General features: G+C 34.5%; 1 protein-coding gene across 1 annotated transcript; it reads right to left on the reverse strand.

The window, feature by feature from the left end:
* Positions 1–657: 657 nt before the first annotated feature.
* On the reverse strand, positions 658–19,976 carry LOC100378445 (U3 small nucleolar RNA-associated protein 18 homolog). Its single transcript, XM_002740465.4, has 12 exons — positions 19,655–19,976; positions 18,732–18,907; positions 14,809–14,879; positions 14,487–14,614; positions 14,205–14,288; positions 13,324–13,495; positions 11,236–11,336; positions 10,515–10,605; positions 9,459–9,582; positions 7,019–7,190; positions 2,250–2,389; positions 658–786 (listed from the first exon to the last, which is right to left on the reverse strand). Exons 1-12 carry the CDS (start codon positions 19,880–19,882, stop codon positions 762–764), a joined length of 1,512 nt encoding a protein of 503 aa, XP_002740511.2. The 5' UTR covers positions 19,883–19,976; the 3' UTR covers positions 658–761.
* Positions 19,977–19,978: the final 2 nt, after the last annotated feature.

Here is a 19,978-nt window from a genome sequence, read left to right on the forward strand (position 1 = left end):
GATCTAGCTGTTGGAGAATGAAACACTACAAGATTAATCTTACATTGGCAATAATAACGACATGCAGTGACTGGTGAAGTACTATAGGTCAGAGAAGCCATGAGAGACCGGAACACTGCTCTATTAAAACAAATCGTACATTGGCAAGAATGATTACATGCAGGCGAGTGGTATCTAGTAGAGTACTATAGATCCGAGAATTTCAACATAGATCAGAGAATTTATGTATTAGAACAAATATTAAATGCCATCTAATAAAGTGGAACAGTCATGATTTAGCAGTCGAAGCATATATACAAGGTAGAATTTGATACCTTGGTCTGATGGTTAGGTGCTAGTGTTGGATATCAGGCACAATCTTTTAAGTGGTCCTCACATTAATGGTGGTCTGTGTTTCATGAAGAAAATAGTTTTCCTGTCTAATTTAGAATCTAGTTGATTCACGACCCCTCCCCCTCCCGACATCAACACATTTGAATTGATGACTGGAAGGTTTAAGTTGTTGGGGGAGGCAAAGAAGGAAGCACTGTGCCAACCAAGAGATCATAAATCATGAAAAGTTTGTGAATAACTAGTGAAGAAGTTGTTCAGGTTTTAGACAATTCTGAGTGGTATGGTTTTGAGAGGTTAGAGGGGAGGTATCTACCAGCAAATTAGTTTCTCTTGTGAAGTTATTTTTATGAACTTTGTAATTTAAATTACGACCACGCTGTTGGTTAAAAATAAACACTGCCCTGCCAACCAGGAAGTGATGTCTCCTTCTATGACTCACTGTAGTGTTTCAACCTGTAAAAAAAAAGGGAAAATACAGCAGTTGAATAAACTTAAATGTTGTAATAGAAACTAAATATTAACTTGAAAAATAATTTGAGGCCAGCAAACCATATATTGGGTTTTACAACATGTGCAATTTTAATATTTTAATTTGTTTTATTCAATATGATTTTCGTTTTTTAATACATCTTCTAGTTGCTAAATTTTAAAACATTTTAGAAAAAAGTGACAATGTAATACAAAATAATTAATTATGCATATTAATTCATTAAAGAGGCACATCTGCATACATTTGATTAGGGTACCATACTCTTGCAATGCAAAACAGATATACACAGCAACCATTGCCATTATTTATACTTTCAAAACTCAATAAAGATTATTCCTATTCTTTGGGTTTGGCAGTAAATTTATTCAAAACATTTGTTGTGATGATATGTGTACCGGTAATATGCAAATTAGGTTAATTAACATGCACAATTTTTTGCCCCAAATAATGTGTCAAAGTGCTAGAATAACTGAATATTCATTTCAAAAGACTCTTTGTGATAAATTAATGTATACGAACTGAAGTAACCATGTAATACACAGTCAAATAATTGTTTAAAATTCTATAAAAGTCTAAAGATTTGTTTTTTCTCAAAATTGTCAAGACCTCACCAAACAATTACAACATAGGTCTTTCAAGACCCTAAAAAGTGTGAAATTGAGCTAATAAATCTTCGAAAATAATGTGATTGTGATGTCCGCATGATTTACTAGAGATTGTAGAAGTGGCTCCATTTTGCCAAAAAAATATGGGAAAAATGTTAATTGTGCATGGATATCATTCATCTGTTCAATTCACTACTAAGCAACTGACAAATGAAAATCATGATTTCAAAAAATATTTCTATTTAGAAAAATTGAAAGCCATTCCTTGAAAAGAAACAGTATAACAAAAACAAACAAATTAGAAGGAGAACAATTTAATGAATAGTGTATTTACTTTATTACATAAAGTTTGGAAAATCAAATGTATGAAGTTTTCACTGCAGGCGACTGGTACATATAATGTTGGTATACTGTAAAATACTTTGTTTTAGCTGGAATTAATTTTCGGTGAAAATATTTTTCGGGTGTTTTGTTTGCAATTTATTTTCACTGATTTCTGATGAGTTGAATGCAAAATATAGAAAAAAAAAAGGGATATTTGCTGGATTTTATTTTCATTGAAATATTCCTTCAGCAAAATTAGCAAAAATTAATTCCAAGCAAAAATAAGTATTTTACAGTATTATTAGTCATTTTTGTATGTTTGTAAACATTTGTGCATGCAAAGGTCTCAAGTTTCAATCCACAAATCAATATTAAATATATCACTATCACCAGAAATACTAACCCATTTGGCTTACAGTGGGAAAGAGTTAACTTGACAATTTGTAACCTAATTTAATATTTTTGGAGAAAAAAAAACAAAAAAAACTTGTACTTACCGATATAAAAGTGCATCTCCTTTGTTGTTGCCAATTGCTAGGTAACCACTACGAGGTGAGAAATCTAAACATGTTGGTTTGTAAATGGAAACCTGGAACTCTGGGAAATTTGAGAATGCCGACATGGATGGAAAATGAATCTGAAATAAAAAAAACGAGAACGGTATAAAGTATATTAGTTTGGTTGTCATAGCAACACAGGGATTTCATTAAGAGTAGGCCACCGGCCATATGGCCGGCTACACACCCAAATTGGCCATCTACTTACTGTTCTCCCAACCACCACCATCAACCCACCCGCCACGCCATGCCACGTCATGCCAACGCCGGTCTCGCTGAGAGCCTTTTTATTTTTTTTTTTTTGGCCTGATGAACAGAAAATTCATTTGTGAAACCCCTGACAACATATTAGCATTAATGTTATATATCTATAAAATCTGAAAATGAATTAATCACACGGATTGGCCTCCATCCTGTTTATTCTGCTGAAAACATCACGATAATAATAAGTTCCTCTTATGAAACGAACAAGTTGTTTTAAATTGAAGTCCCTTACATATGCTTTCAACAGTGTCATGTAATGTTGTTTTCATTTTATTTCAGCTCAATATTAATATTTTCTACAGCTACTACAACCAGGTTTAGACGTTTTCCAGAGCTGCTTCACACTTAACTTTTCTATCACATGCTAACTTTTTTCTATCACATGCTAACTTTTTTCTATCACATGCTATAAATGCTTTTCTATCATCTGCAAATACGTTCCTATCACACAACCAAAGGTTTATAAGGGTGTCTAATTTAGATACCTATGAAATGTCATAAGTGATGTATTTAATGCATTTATAAATCGAGCATGGAGCCGGGAACATCCACTGGTGGCGCCTTATGTAATCAAGACATATTTTGGCTTGTCGTAGCTCATTTAGATTGTATTGTAAAACATATTGTATTGTTAAATTTGGTGACCAGTTTAGTATGATAGAAAGCGTTTACAGTCTTCAAATAACCACAATAGAGAGAATGGGGGTCAAGACCGAATATACGTGATTTCGGCGTCTCATAAATGCTTTTTATAATAATTTAATTTTCAAATACTATTTGTTAAAGGTTATTAGCATTTTGTGTACGCAGTGTGCATGCTTCGGACCCTTTTTCTGTATTCCACAACGCATGCGTCATCATCAGGTCAATTGAAATTTTTTGTTTCATGCATCATAAAGTTCAGCACCTTCCATGGGTTTCACCACATTGATGGTGGTGAACATTGCCTTCGTATTCGAAGCCTACGCATAAGCGACGCTACCAGATATATACAACAGCTAACAAGCCAGCGACTGCTGAGGATTTGTACACACTCCCACCGTGTCATACGCTGTAATATGCAATGACAATCCTGATTTCCCCATAAAGTCTGGATTTGATGCATTTTTAACATAAATCTGTGCATATGTGTGACATCTATAAAGTTTAAACTTGACTGGTCAAGGCATGTCAGAAACATGTCTTTGGAACAGCATTCCTTCAAACAAAATGACGCCAGTTGGACATTTTCAAATCTGATCTAAAAAACAAAATTACTTTCATCAAGAGTCCATAATGTTTAATGTATGTACCATGTTTGATCTAGTTTTGGAATGGCAGAAATGCTTGATTTTGATGAATTTTTCAAATTAAAATGGTTGTCATTCGGCCATCTTGGAAAAAAATCATGAAACAAATGTGCATATGTGTTCCAATATATATAATGCGAGTCTGAAGTTTTGAATAACGACTAAAAAGTGTCAAAGGTCAATTAGATAACAAGGTGTCGGATAGAGGTCAACAAAGAAGTGGTTGGTTTATTTGTTTATTAATGGTACTTATAAATTCTACAAATTATAAATTCTAAACAAATAATTAGTAACACCAGTGTACTGGTACAGATATCACTGAAATTTTAAACATATTTCCGCTTCTATCTTTTTACGGCTCTTCTGACAGCTAAAAACCCAGTAACGAAATGTTGACAGTATTTAGTTTGCCACACAAGGCAAACTTTTGGGAGGTTTAAAATACTGTCAACTGTTGTAGATACAACAAATAGCTGCTGGCTTCCTTCAGAACGCTGGAATGAATTTGTAAACGCAGTGATTACAAAAGACTGTCAATTTTTTGGGTTTTTTAAAAGTAAATTTGTGTAAAATCTAACTATTATGGGACATTGTACCTAAGTAGTACGGTAAAATACAGAAAATTCTTGTTATTTTGCTGAGCAGACCTTTCCGTTGAAAAAAATAAAAAGAAAGAGTAATCAAAAAACAAGGGTATCAAGAGTTGTTTTTTATATGGAAGTAATCCTATAATTTCCACATATCGTTCAGCCATAATTTCCGACCGATTTAAATTTAAAATTCAACTACCATTCGATATATACTAAATTTGTTGTGTACTGGATCATTCAAATATCAATAAAAACACAAATAATTTAAGTAACTGAGATTCGTAAAAGTTTTTTCTTCAGACTTTCAATTAGTCATTCATAAAATTCCACAAGTCATTGGTCAATGTCATAGTCCCTATTGTTATTATCATTTTTGACTGGTGGTCATAAAAGAAATCTCTTACATCTGCTCCAGACAGCTACTTCACATCAGATGTCTGGTACATTATGATTGACAAGGACATGCGTACCTCGGCACTACTTCCTTGTGATCAATATTTTTGTTTGGAATATTTACATGATAAGGTTGCTATTATTAGTAAACGCAAAATTCCAGCGGGGGAAAAAAAAAAATTGTTGTGAATTACAAAATCAATCACAATAAAAATGTCAAGTATTTTGAAATGTGTTGCCTCATTGTGTATTTAACGATAGAGAGCATATTAAGTAAATAGAACAAGTTTTTGTTAATGTCATAGTCCCTGTTGGAATTAGGAGAAATGTTATTCATGCCTAAGATAATAAGTAATATGGCCGAAAAGCAAGATGGCCGTTGTCTTTTATCTAATCACAAGGAAATTTTTATGGACATGTATTGCTACATGCATAATATATGCAATCAAATTGCAAATCACTGGTCATGTGACCAGGTAAATTGTTCATAAATGAATTTGTATGGTCAGTAATTGAGTGAATAATAGAATAATCTGGTAAAAACAACAAACAGATTTATCAAATAACTTCTAAGTTTGCAATCTATGGTCACAAACTTTATATTTCTATTTCTCCTATTTATGCAATTTTTGTTTAAAACTCAACTAAATTGCATGTGTCCAGTATCACAAGTATGCGCCAACTTATTTGTTATGTCATTATCCAATGACGCTCTTTCTAACAATGAGGATGATGCATGAAGTCAAACACGAATGTGTACCAAATCAGTAACATAAAAGCAAGATGGCTGTTAGTCAGCCATTACCGGTAATGATCTGCTTGTAAAACAAATTGTCATGGACATGTATTCTAACATTTATAATGCATATACCAAATTTGAACACAAACTGACTGAGCATGTCCAAGATATCACATTTTCAAAACAATTTCGGCCACCTTTCATTTGATCACAAAACAAAACGTCAGAGACCAAGTATGCACTGCATACTGAATCGGCAATATGTTAATTGCAAATTTGTTCTTAAAATTGGTGTTCTAAATTGAAATTTCATTCAACAATTTTAAATGTACTCTATTTCTGATTCATGTACCTCCAATGTTCTCAAGCACACGCAAGTTCTTTCGGAGCTTTCTTTGATTATTTTATGATGTTGGGGCACTGTAATTCTGTTCAGTACACTAGTTTGATTTGTGTTGACCTAGGAAGCATAAAGCCTAGCTGCTCAAGGAACAACAGAGATAAACACACACATAGCAATCACTACCATATCAGGTATCCATTTACTTCTAGGTGGAGAGAAGGACAGATGTGAAGCCCAAGGACACAATATCGCAAACCACCATGATTTGAAAGAACAACATTCTGATTGCAAGTCTAAAGTGCAGTTCTACAGTACATGTTTTTGTTACTTTGAATAAAGCAATAACCTCATTTGTCTCTGTGCTGGCAATCAAACCTGTTAACTGCATTCTGTGACACTACTGGTTAGAAATACATTCAATTGACGCATACGTGCACGGGAACTCATGTAGAATGAGACATTCATCACTTATTTAGTGTGTTACATAAACCTTTCTTATAAATCTTTATCTGAAAGTACATGTATTGGGAGTTTTTTTTTTTTTTTCATGTTTGTGATAACCTCTCAATCTCAAAAGCTGATTAATAAAAAAAGATTATATGTCCTCATGGGAATGCCAATTATGTATGTCACATGACACAAGGTAGGAATCCTGCATAGAGGGTGCACTTTTCCTGTGACAGTATCATACTCGTTCGACTCAGTGCCCACTTACTCCTCACTTTTAGGGCATTTCTAATCGAAAAAAAAATTATCTGAGTACCCTGGGTGCTATGTATGGTGACATCCATGCATATGATTGATGTAATCATTTCTTGAAGGAAATTTTTTCATCCAGGATGCAACTAAAAATAGTAGTGATAGAGGAAAGAGAAAAAAGAACCTGAATTATGAATACATTAAAAATTGGTATAATGCATTGTCATTTTCCTATTTACCCAAATTGAGTTGCGAGTGAAATGCAGTCTCATAGACTTCCTGAAAGTGCTCCGTTTGCAGTTAGTGACATGATTAGTTTGCTGAACTGAAGACAATCAAAGGTTCAACAAGATGTGAATGTGAATGATGAACATGGTAAATGTCTCACTTACCAATTTAACTGCATCTTTTGTTAAATTTGATGAAACTGCAAGAATTTCATTTGTGGAGTTAAACTTGCTTTGGGTGACACGCGTGACTAAATTCATCGCAGACTTGATTGGTTTAGGAGACTTGAGAGTCAAGCATGAATCATCATAGATATTTACCACTCCGCTGTCAGATCTGAGGAATACACAGATACTCGTATCAGGTTTAACCTTTTCACCACCAGGTCTCTTTTTTCATCACAAATTCACAAAATAGTCCTGTTTATAGTCTGCACTTTCCTTCAGAAGACTGGGAGAAAAATAGCCAATTTTTTTTAGTAAAACTGAAAATTGACTAAAATTTTGTCTGTTTACTTAAAAATGAGGGTTCATTTCCAGAAATATTGAAGAATATTAGAAAAAAAGTGCAGGAATATTTGGGCCGGAAAGTCTGGTGGTAAAAAGGTTAAATATATAAGCTTACACACAAAAAAAATCAATATAAAGACTAAACAAAAAATAGACCACCTCCCTGTTCAATACAATCTGAAATCAAAGAAAGCTTAGAAAGAACTCCTGTGTGCTGAGAGTATTGAAGACACATTAAAAATTAATTCAAAATTACTTGTACATGAGATATTGATAGAAAAGCTGAAAACTAATTATGTACATCAGGTAACTAATATGAACAGAACAGAACAAAAAAATTATGAATTATTATGCTAATTAGAGAATTAATATGAACAAATTTTAACCCAAAATTAATCAGGCCTGTCTATTGTCCTAGAGCATTTATGTACCAAATTTTATTCAAATGTGATGATCAGTAATTGAGATATCAGTGTTAATTAATTATGTTAATTAGGAGATTAATAAGCATAAATATTTACCAAAAACTAATTGGGTTTCTGCATAGTTCTCTTTAAAAATTTCATTAAAATTCAATTTGTGGTTCTTTATATATCAGTGGAACATTATGCAAATTAGGTAATTAATATCCAATTAAAACTAATTAGGTCTCTGCATAATCCTAGAAGATCAATGTAGCAAGTCTCATTGAAATATGATGATTACTACTTGATATATCAAAAGCTGAAAATTAATTAATTATGCAAATTAGATAATTAATATGTACTCATATTACCCTAAAAACTATCAGGTTTGTGCAGTGTCCTATGACATCTATGTACTAAGTGTCATTGAAATGTGATGATTACTGCTTGAAATATCAAAAGCTGAAAATTAATTAATTATGCAAATTAGCTAATTAATATATACTGATATTAGCCTAAAACTATCAGGTCTGTGCAGTGTCCTATGATGTCTATGTACCAAATTTCATTGAAATGTGATGATTACTACTTGAAATATCAGAAGCTGAAAATTAATTAATTATGCAAATTAGGTAATTAATATGTACTCGTATTACCTTAAAAACTATCAGGTCTGTGCAGTGTCCTATGACATCTATGTACCAAGTGTCATTGAAATGTGATGATTTGTACTTGAAATATCAAAAGCTGAAAATTAATTAATTATGCAAATTAGGTAATTAATATGTACTCGTATTACCCTAAAAACTATCAGGTCTGTGCAGTGTCCTATGACATCTATGTACCAAGTGTCATTGAAATGTGATGATTACTACTTGAAATATCAAAAGCTGAAAATTAATTAATTATGCTAATTAGGTAATTAATATCTACTGATATTACCCTAAAAACTTTCAGGTTTGTGCAGTGTCCTATGACATCTATGTACCAAGTTTTATTGAAATGTGATGATTAGTACTTGAGATATCAGTGGAAAAGCCGAAAATTGATTAATCATTATGCAAATTAGGTAATTAATATTGCACATATTTTTACCCAAAACTAATCAAATCTGCGCATTAGTTTGGAGCATCTGTGTGCCAAGTTTCATCAAAATCCAATGAGTGGTTCTTTAGATATCAGTGGAACAGTCATGAAACAGCCAAAAATCAGCTAATTATCATGCAAATTAGGTAATTAATATGCATGGATTTTTACCAAAACCTAATCAAATCTGCACATTGGCCCAGAGCATCTATGCACCAAGTTTCATCAAAAACTGATGTATGGTTCTTGAGATATCAGTGGAACAGACGGACACACATACACACACACACACACACACACACATACACACATACAGACACACTAACTGCAAAGACTCCCTTTTTGTGCTTCGCACACAAAGTAATAAACTAAGTTAAATTGCCTCAGAACATAAACGCATATATAAATATACAAAGTTAGGGTGCCTCTAACATAAACTCAAGAATAGGAAGTTAAGGTGCCTTAGGACATAAGCACATGAACATGTAGTTAGGGTACCTTAGAACATGAACACAAAGTTAGGGGGCCTTAAGACAAACACAGGAACATGAAGTTAAAAACATAAATAGATGGATCTATATATATATATGGATATTAGTACCTACCCACACGCTACATATTGTTCATGGTTGGCAACTGCCAAAGATGTGCCTTTAATACACCCCTCATCAATGAATCGGTGTACGCATCTTCTGGAATTCATATCCCATATATAAACCTCTCCATCATCTGAAAAAAAAAACAATTTTGAGCATTCTTATTAATTCAGGAAAAAAAATTATGTTTTTAGATTCGTAATTCTCAAATAAAAAAATAACAAATTACGAGAAACAGATTTTATTAGTATACATACAAGATGTACAATAATGAGAAAACAATACATCTATGTCCTTTTGAGTACAATTAGATGTAATAAAAAATAATACACAGCACAATGTATGTATCTATAATGGAAATAACTTCAATGAAATTATGCTCAGTAGTAACTATGGCAATGTGATTAATTTGTAAACCTACTTACTCTACTTGTTAGGGTTTTATTGTTAGAGTTTTAGTGTCTTTTATAACTCGAAATAAATATCAGGGGACAAATAAGATTGGGAGAGATAGCATGACAGAGAGATGCCCTGATTTGCATATAATTAGCATAACAATTTATCCTGTTGTTATTTGCATACAATTAGCGCAACAATTTATCCTGTTGTTTTTTGCATATAATTAGCATGACAATTGATTTTGTTTGTACTTGCATACAATTAGCATAACAATTTATTTTGTTGTTTTTCGCATACAATTAGTATGACAATTGATCTTGTTGTTACTTGCATACAATTAGCATAACAATGTAATTTGTTGTTTTTTGCATATAATTAGCATGACAATCACCTTGTTGTTACTTGCATACAATTAGCATAACAATTTATCCTGTTGTTACTTGCATACAATTAGCATAACAATTGATCTTGTTGTTTTATGCATACAATTAGCATAACAATTTATCCTGCTATTTGCATACAATTAGCATAAAAACTAATGTTGTTATTTGCATTCCTGAAGAACCAGGGGTCAGAGATGTGGCACAAAAAGTTTGTAAGTTCAAAAATGTGTTGGTTTTGTGCATCCCATTGAATATGTAGTACCTGAATAGTTCTACTACTTACCACCGTGTGAATACATTCTACTTCCGTCATCGTTGAATGCTATAGCATCTACACTACCATTCATTTTTAAAGTGGTAATCCATTCTTTGTTCTGTGAAAGTAAACGCAGCACAAAATATCCCTCTTAATAAATCATTGGGTTTGATGACAGATTTTAAAACAGAAACAATTTGCCAACTATCTAACTAGTCGCATCACTAAATGAAATACAACCTCCGCAAAATCTTAATTTTTGAAATAACATTAATTCATTTTTTTAGTTTGCACTTTGCGAAGAACACAAATTTCAACTCCTGAGAAATTACCCAGTTCACCAAAGTTGTCAATGATCGTTACCCAGGTAACTGTATTTGCACTATTAGAAGCATACATACAAATTGCCTTTATTCTATACTGGGTCATCATCTTATTTTGACCATAGATACACATTATTAACAAAATGCAAAAAGAGGAGTGTTTCTCAGAGTGCCAAATTTCACCGAGTAACCATGGCAACCGAGAATATTTCTCAAAAGTTAGGCTTAGACTGGTAAGTTCAATTCACAATCAATATGGACATTCTCCGATATCTGTGTAGAGTGCACTGTAAATGAAAGCAATTTTGCTGGAAAAGATAGCAGGCACGTTTGACAACAGTGACAACTGCACTGATAGAGGTCACAGTGATCTATGTAAAAATAAAGGTGGAGCCATTAAAAAATAAAATAAAAGTAATTTTTACCTTCGCTGACAAAACATACATATAGCCATAGGATCCTAGGAATACAATGTATTTACCATCAGGGGAAATTTTAAATGTTGTCAAATTTCGTTCCTGGATTCCTAGAAAAGTAATGGAGGAAACAAGTTTGTTTCTACTGTAATATACAATCTTCGCTTGCAATTTATTTTTGCTATTTTCGCTAAAATAGATTATTCAGTGAAAATTAAATCCAGCGAATATACGGTACCTTTTTTCCTATATTTTACATTCAACTCATCAAAAATCAGTGAGATTAAACTCCATACACATAACACCCAAAAAGCCTTTTCAGCGAAAATTAATTTATCGTAGTTGTCCATTGCCTGGGCAAATGACCACTACCAATTTTGATACAATGAAGAAATTGAGGTCATGTCTGGCCTACTACACCCAGGGGTCATTTTCTACACTTGTTATTAAAAAAATAACAAAAATCTATTTTTTGTTCACTGTATTAACAGTTGACTTCCTTGCAGTCTGTTCTGATTCTGATAAAAAATCTTGAAAAATAAAACGAGGAGTGAATGCAAAATAGCCATGACAGCAAAATAGATAATTTCGCGTTCTGCTTTCAGGGCACTGCTGTTAGTTCTCTTTTTGAAATACGTCGTGGCCCTGAAAAGCGCCATTTGGTTTGTGTTTCCCTAGAAACAATTCAAGCAAATATTACAGTATCGAGAGTCACAAGTGTCACACTCGTTCGGCTTTAGCGTCTTTGACAATGAAACCAATGTTGCAATATTGTAGCAACCCATACCTAGGAGAGTGGTTGAAATCACGTTATTTTGGCTTTATAAAATATTTGGTAGCAGCTTGCGAATCTATAACTGGGGCCAGCGATTTTGCGATGTCAATCCGATGACTTGATCTCTATGATAAAACACTACCGGTAGTAGTGATTTCATTCTTAGCCAATCAGTAAAGCAGATGTTTAAAGGTCAAAGATGATAGAGCAGAGTCGTTTGCACACGACCTCATTTTTCTTGTCTGTTTATTGTGATTAGACATGCCAAATCGTGTGCGATGACATCGCTGAACTTTAGGACGACCCTGTAGGGATTTTGTTGGATGGCGACAGTGACGCCGACTTGGACATTGAGGGTTTTGAGTTTGACGGAGATGGCAATGAACATACAAATAGAGTTCTGAGAAGTGTTTTCAAACAACTATGAACTTTCGTAATTTTGACTGCGTAAATTTGTAAATTATTATTGTTCTTGTATGACTGTTGATCCGGTATTTGTCAAAACTGTAAATAATTTTACGCAGTTCAACCCCTGACATTCACGCAAATTGAGCATATTTGCAGTGGGGAAATCCTAATTCAAATGAGTCCTCACTGTTGATTTTATTATTTCTGGTTTATTTGTTACATTATAAGCAATAAATTATTTTTGTTTTACTTCTAATGTTGCATATTGTTCATTTATTTTGTTGCACGTTTTCATTTGCCATTCTATTCCCTGCCGCAGTTCGATCTGCGTGCTGTCAATTTTTGTGAATTTTCTTTTTTTTGCAGGGGGTGTCCGGGCATAGGCCCACCCCATTTTTTTAGACAATTTCCCATGTTCAGGACTCTGGGCACTTTACCTGGACAACTACGGTAATCTAAAATAAAATATTTAACAGTAATGTGACCACATTCTTTGCATGGGTGCACAGATTACCTTACACCAGTGAATGGTTGAACATTATGTCTATCACAATACCGTACTCATTTTATTTACGTAGATATTTTGTTTTTTTAACTAGACATAGGTGACTAAGGAAAACATAAATTTTAAGTAAGCAGAGATTTGATTTGGGGTACCTCTCTAATATTGGGGATTCAGGAGCAGAATATGAAAAATACTGCAATCACTGATTATAGAGATTATAGAGATTAAGTCTTATTGTATTCTGATACATAATTGTTAGATTATTTATTAATGCTCAAAAATATTATTCACATCTTTAAATTTATTCAAAGTATGACAAAGATAAGAAAATATAATTTTTAGTTACATTTTTAATTAGCGAAGCTGCCAAATTACCTAATCAGGAGAATAGATACTTAGTGTGCCTCACCTTTAATGTCTGGTATTCTGATAACCTTGCCAGCCATCATGTCGTAGACGTAGAAGCATCGCATATTGGCCGACATCACTACCTGTTCACCATCGGCTGTAAAATGTGCAGTTCGAATCGGGAAATCTTCGACAAAAACGCTCTGTATTTTGGGGTTTGTCCTTCCATCAACCTGAATGTTAAATAGCACACAATTATGGTGCTAGCAAACATAATTCAATGCACAATGCTGAAAGCGACACACTCACAAATACCCTTTTTGTTTGTTGTTGATTCTCATGCAATATACACAATATGTAAACACATCTGAACGCACACACTTTGTTCCAGACTATAGAAAAGCAAAAAAACTTCCAATGAATGCTTGCTACCAGTTTATGATTCTCGAACAATCATAAAATTTTACTTTTTATTTATTCACTAATAGAAAACCCAGATATGGATGATATTTAACCTCCCCACCCGAGTGCTATATCAACTAATGGTTGCCGTGGTAATGTACATGTGATCACCCCATTCAAGATGCAGCAATGTATACATTACTGCAAAAGCATTGACCTTTGTGCCACCAGAGTTCAATTGACTATATTAGGGATATTTGACTTTTATTGAATTGGCCATATTCCAGTACAATATTGTTTATAAATTCAATACAAATATTACTGCAAATATATTGGTGTTTGTGCCAGGGTGAAATTGTGCCCATATTAGGAATGCAAATTGTTATCACAATTGCCTCTCATCTCAGGCATAGGCAAAATTTACTTTCTAAAATAATCAGACTTCAACTGTTAAAGGTTTTCTGCGAGGCAATACAAGACTCCAAACATATTTCATCTGCATAAAAATGAAGGCAAGTAGAAAATTGTAAGTAATCTCACTTGAAATAAGTTAAGAGTTTGATCTCTGCCAGCCGTCAATATAACCTGTGCTCCCGGATGAAATTCAACACTCTCTATCTTACCCTGTAGGAAAATAGGATTAGTCCATAAGTTTGCATTGTACCATATATATGTGCATTTAAATGCAAGATAAATTCAAAAGTCCCCCCCCCCCCCCATGATTTTACTTTAGTAAAATGTTATTTTTTGGAATTTAAGTTTTATTAGCGCAGTATTGCTGAAATTTATATGATTTTATAATAAAAACAAAACTTGGCTTACCTGTGTTGGTTTTTGCTTATTAGCATGTGTGCATCGTTTAATTTGTAATATATCTTTAGTAAGTTTATCCGATGTAGTGAGGTAGTCTCCAGTGTGCTTTAAAACATCATCTTCATCATCACTTGCACCTTATAGTAGAGAAAACATTCATTATGCTTGCTGACAATCTGATAATATTTCTGTAAACTTTCTCTATTTTACACTGACTCCAAAAAAACTTTTGGTCACAAATTTGTTGACAAGAGGAAAGGTATGTGTATTAGTGATTACTTGATTACTCAGCGAATATACAATTTTGTGACAGTTTCAGACTACGCCTCACCTTCAGAGTCTTCTTCTCTTTCTGATTTTAGTTTGGCCCATGAGGGTGCTCTTCCGACAGCTTTCTCAAAACTGGAAAGGATGAAGTAGAATTGTCAAAATGGAATTTATTCTTTTAAATTGTTTTTGTGCCAGGCCACAGTTCTGGACATTGAGTGTCACTGTTGTCTCTCCTGACTTTCATCATTTTTTTGGTAAGTGCAAATTGCAATTGCTAGTGCTGACACATAGTGCACTTTGCCACAGAAGTCATATTCATGTTTCGGACTACATGACAGGGCTGTGTGGCCATCTATCAAATGGCAATGTAATGCGTTATCCTGGCGTCAACCAGGCTTGGTCGAACACAAGCACCTGGAGATCTTAACCAAGGTTCCTGCAAAGTTGCAATTGTTAGTGAATGAATCTCTGCCAGCGGAATTGGCCTTTCCATTGAGTCTGTGGCACACTCACCTAGGGTAGGGGGGTCGACCCTTTTGATTTTCAGCCTAAGGTAGGATTTGAACTTGGGTCTACTGATCATGAGTCTGATGCGACAACCACTATGTTCAGTGACTGGTACCACATTGATTTAATTTACTCTCTCACAGGATCTTACATGACGCAATATATTGCGTCATTGACACATAATTATGACTGTATGACCCTCATGAAAATCAGCAGTGCGTCCTGCGTGACGTAGAAATTTTGGCGTCAAGTCGTGAGTAATCCACCCCTCCATTTGATCTGCAGTAGTTGCTAAATGGGCTCTTGTAACACTAGAACCTCCCTCGATTTCAAATGGAACACTCTAAATCATCATTCGTATGTGCGTTGCCATTTACACCAATCACACAAAAAATGTACTATGTTTAGTGTTTATAGCTCGTCTGATAGTTCTCCCATTGAAGCTTCACCAGCTACGTCCAGTGAAAAGCCCCACGTTTTACTAAAGAAAGATTGTTCTTTCAACGCTGGGTGGCTAAATCGTTTTAAATGGCTTCGTTACATATCAGACCGAAACGTTATGGAATGTGAAGTTTGTGTGAGATCGAAATCCAAAAAACCCTTTCACTGACGGGTGTTCAAATTTTCTAAACTCAACTCTCATCCGGCATTAAGACTCTAGAAGTCACATCAGTGCTCGTAAGGTAGCAAACGAGAGGAATTATCAAGGTACAACTGACAATCTGAAATCATACGCAGCTCAGCTACGAACTGTTTATGTTATGGCTAAACGGGATCTCCCTTGCGATGTTTTTACCGATTTCATGCATGTTCAGAATTTGTTGTATGAATAAAGACCTCGATAAAACTTAGTAAGTTAGATGTTTTTTCATACTGGTACTCCTCCATTGAACTCAAATCATCTCATTAACTCTCCATTGTATTGTTTTCCCTATTTAACAAAAATTAATTTCTTGATTTGTGTATGACCCTACAATTTGCAATTATGACCCCCAATTTTTCAGACAAGGGATCCCAATGATCCCCACATCTAAAAAATGATGTAAAACCCTGCTCTCAATGAGTCTCAAGGATGTACAGAGGTCACCATTATCAATTACACCATAAATGGCACATACTCACTGCCATCACCATATTGTTCCTAACAACAAAACAGTAACATTGCCAGCTAAGTTGCTGACTGCTTTGGTGTGCGCGTCAGAAGATTGTTATCTTATTTGACCTCCTTGGATCAAACTAACACCAAAAGAAGACGTCGCACTGATTACGAGGAACACACACAAGTCAAGTGTTCTGAAAATCGGATCAAGGATTACACCCCCAATTTCAATGTATTTGAATATTCCGTGTACGTTGCCATATATTACTATGTATGAGATATCAAAATATAGGACACTGTATGTACATTATAATGGAACGTTTTATCTGTTGAAGTTTTGCGCGCAAGTTTGTGTTTATTATTACATTACATTGTGTTGTCCAATAAAGTGTTATCGGAAAAATGTAAGTACATTTTTTTCACGACTATTTTAATATTTTCACAATGCGAAATTCTAGGTTAGTTGATTCTACAACCTGGTCATATATAGTACGTCAGAGGCTGAATGGATTTTCGCTGCAATATTTAGCCACAATGAGACTGGGAGGTCGATGAGTACTATACACGGCATAGTCAAAAAACTCGAGAAACGGGATCAACTCGTGCCTCTAAGTCGACCGATCAACACGTACAAAGGCGACCCCCGAAGTAGTGGAATTTACTGAGTTTTTGAAGGCCAACAAAGCATCTATGTCAGCTAGGGAAGTGAAAGGAACGCTGTTGGATGAGGGTGTGTGTACGCCCAACACGCTGCCATACGCAAGAACCATATACCACACATTGAAGCGAGATTTAGACTACTCATATAAAAAAAATTACATCTATTCCGAACATTTTTGATACGGCGGGAGTGAAACACACGGCGGGTAATCGTGTCTATAGACATGTTTCAGTCGGTCAGCCGGTGGAAGTGCAAAGATACACATCCAACATAAATTTTACCGTGAATTTATTGCATAGCCCGCTTGGTGTGACCCATTACAATATTATCCGCGGTCCTTCAAATGGGAGGAGGCACTGAATGAAGAAGTTGTAGATGGTCAGCTGTTTATTGGTGAAGGCAACACTGTTGTAATAGACAATTGTGGTTTTCATGACGATTATTTCACTGAATCCATTCTATGCGAGATGCTCGATGCCAGACAAGTCACCCTCTTGTTCAGTCTCCATATAGCCCACAATTTAATACCTGCGAGCTTTGTTTTCGACATTTAAAACGAGAATTGAAAAGAAATGACGTATTTGCTAATCGGTTTACTGAACTCGCTATTCTGGATGCCCTGGACATGAACACGCCAGAACTTTCTAGAGGTTTCTTCCAACATTGCGGATTTCAAATATAGTCCGCTATATACTAAGAAAATCTAAACAAAGTGTCTCTTTTCAGGGTCACTACATCCTCCAAGAGAGATATACCGTTCTATAGTATAATATTTGCAATACATATATACAAGACACTTCGCGACGGGCTTCTTTCGCAGTCAGTATATTTACGAAAATTTCTGTTCACTATTTTATACACTGGCTTGGCGATTCCCATCACCAATTAGACAATGTCACAGCATTTCGGCTATTTTTTTAACAAATCCAAAATCACTCTCGATAATTTTGTTTACTTTACATTTGTACTATGACTACAGAGAAACTATTTATACATTATAACGTCTCGCATAACAAAGCGATTCCAGGCTACGTAAAAACATTCTATGTCCCCTAATGCAATATAGACTCGTCCAGAGTGGACGCGACCACGAATCGGCGCCAGTGAGATTCAAAAGCCAATTGTTTAGTCAAAACCCAAGCAGTTAGCCAATTCGCTAGCGAGTTTGCAAATTGGCTGCCCCAATACTTCTGATACTTGCTGTAATAATAAACAAAACAAGCACACTGAGAGAAATAGATGTGTGCTAACTTTAGCTTACTTACACTGCCCACATTAAGTCGAGAGGCATCCCTTCTTAAAAATGAGTTGATTCGAGAAGGTCAAGTAAGATAACAATCTTTAGACGCGTACACCAAAGCAGTCAGCAACATAGCTGGCTATGTTGCTGTTTTGGTGTTCGGAACAATATAGCGGTGATAGTAAATCAGTCTTTCCATTAACTTGACCTTGCCTATTTTGTACACGCCTACCATAGTTTTTAGGGTTAAATCAGACCAACAAGGCAACAAGGGGAGCTCTCTATTTGTTCATCATTGTATGTTGAACCAATTCTCCAACCAGAATGCAATCCATACATGTACACAATTATGTACTGATATTATGGAAATATCATTTGAAACATGCTCTTACATGTATATAGCAGAATGAACTAACATCGTCATGACTATTACAGCATCAATTTTATTATTTGAAATACAAAATTAAAGCTACTTACTTGGATCGGAGCCTTTCTTGTAAAATATCACCTGTCAAAACACTATCATTTGGCTTTTTTAGATATTGATGTTTTCTTTGAGTGAAGTCTATCACTACTTGTTCATCATCCTCATCAATCCACGCTGGTTTAATTTTTTTGTCCAGAATTCCTTGCGAGCGCTCTTCTGAATTATCCTAAAAACATTACGGGGATGTTAAATTATGACATTGTTATATACCTTTTTTCCTATATTTTACATTCAACTCATCAAAAATCAGTGAAAATAAAATCCATGAATATCACCCAAAAAGGCTTTTCAGCGAAAATTAATTCCAGCTAAAATAAAATATTTTACAGTAATTTATTTATGCTTGTACTCATTTAGCTAATAAGAGCCCCCCCCCCCCAAAAAAATTACAGATATATCAAGTGGTGTTGCAAGGTTTATTTGTATTTTTTGTTAGCAGTGTAGTTGGTTCATGTAAAACTATTTTTTGATGTTATTTGCACAATTCCAAACAATTTTTTTTATTTCATGTATGCACTGCATCTATTATTTTTATTTTTGATAGAAAGGTTTACCCCTTTTGTATGTTATTCATTTTTGGGCCTACTTCTAAACATGGAGAACCATATAATCTGAGTTTCTTAGTACCCTTAACGCATAACTTTAATACTAGCATTACCCCTCCAGTGCACCTTCCCCATTTGAATTAATAAGCCTCGCTTCAGAACATGTCTGGAGGGGCATCTACAATTACAGTGTAGGATTGGAATGTTAGGGTTTAAGTTATGTTGCATGGAAATATTATTCATTTATTCATAGATTATTGGTTTTTCTGGTTCACACAAGAGCCCAGCCCATTCGATATGATCCAAATATGTTAGTAAATTATTTAATATAATTGATGGTATAGTAAAGGAAAATAATCGAAATATACCTCTTTGGTCGTTTTTGACTTTGAGCTTTCTTTTTCAAACTGTTCAATAATAAGGTGCTCCCCACCAAACACTAATTTCTCCAACATTTCCTCCTCTTCTTGTTTGTTGTCAGAACCAAGCGTAAGAAACTTTTGTTGACGAGTCGCAGTCTTTCTATTCTTCGCATCGTCTCTTTCTGTGTTTTCCACTTGCTCATCAAGTGACCTCTTGATTCGCTGTCGCAACATAGTGATGTAGTGTAAGAATGGATACTGATTTACAGTCTGTCTCCCCAAATGCTAAACATACACCAAAACATGGAACACACATGTGCCAATATCGTA

This window comes from Saccoglossus kowalevskii, chromosome 4 (assembly GCF_978046115.1).
Source record: "Saccoglossus kowalevskii chromosome 4, keSacKowa6.1, whole genome shotgun sequence".
In the NCBI taxonomy this organism is placed as follows: Eukaryota; Metazoa; Hemichordata; class Enteropneusta; family Harrimaniidae; genus Saccoglossus; species Saccoglossus kowalevskii.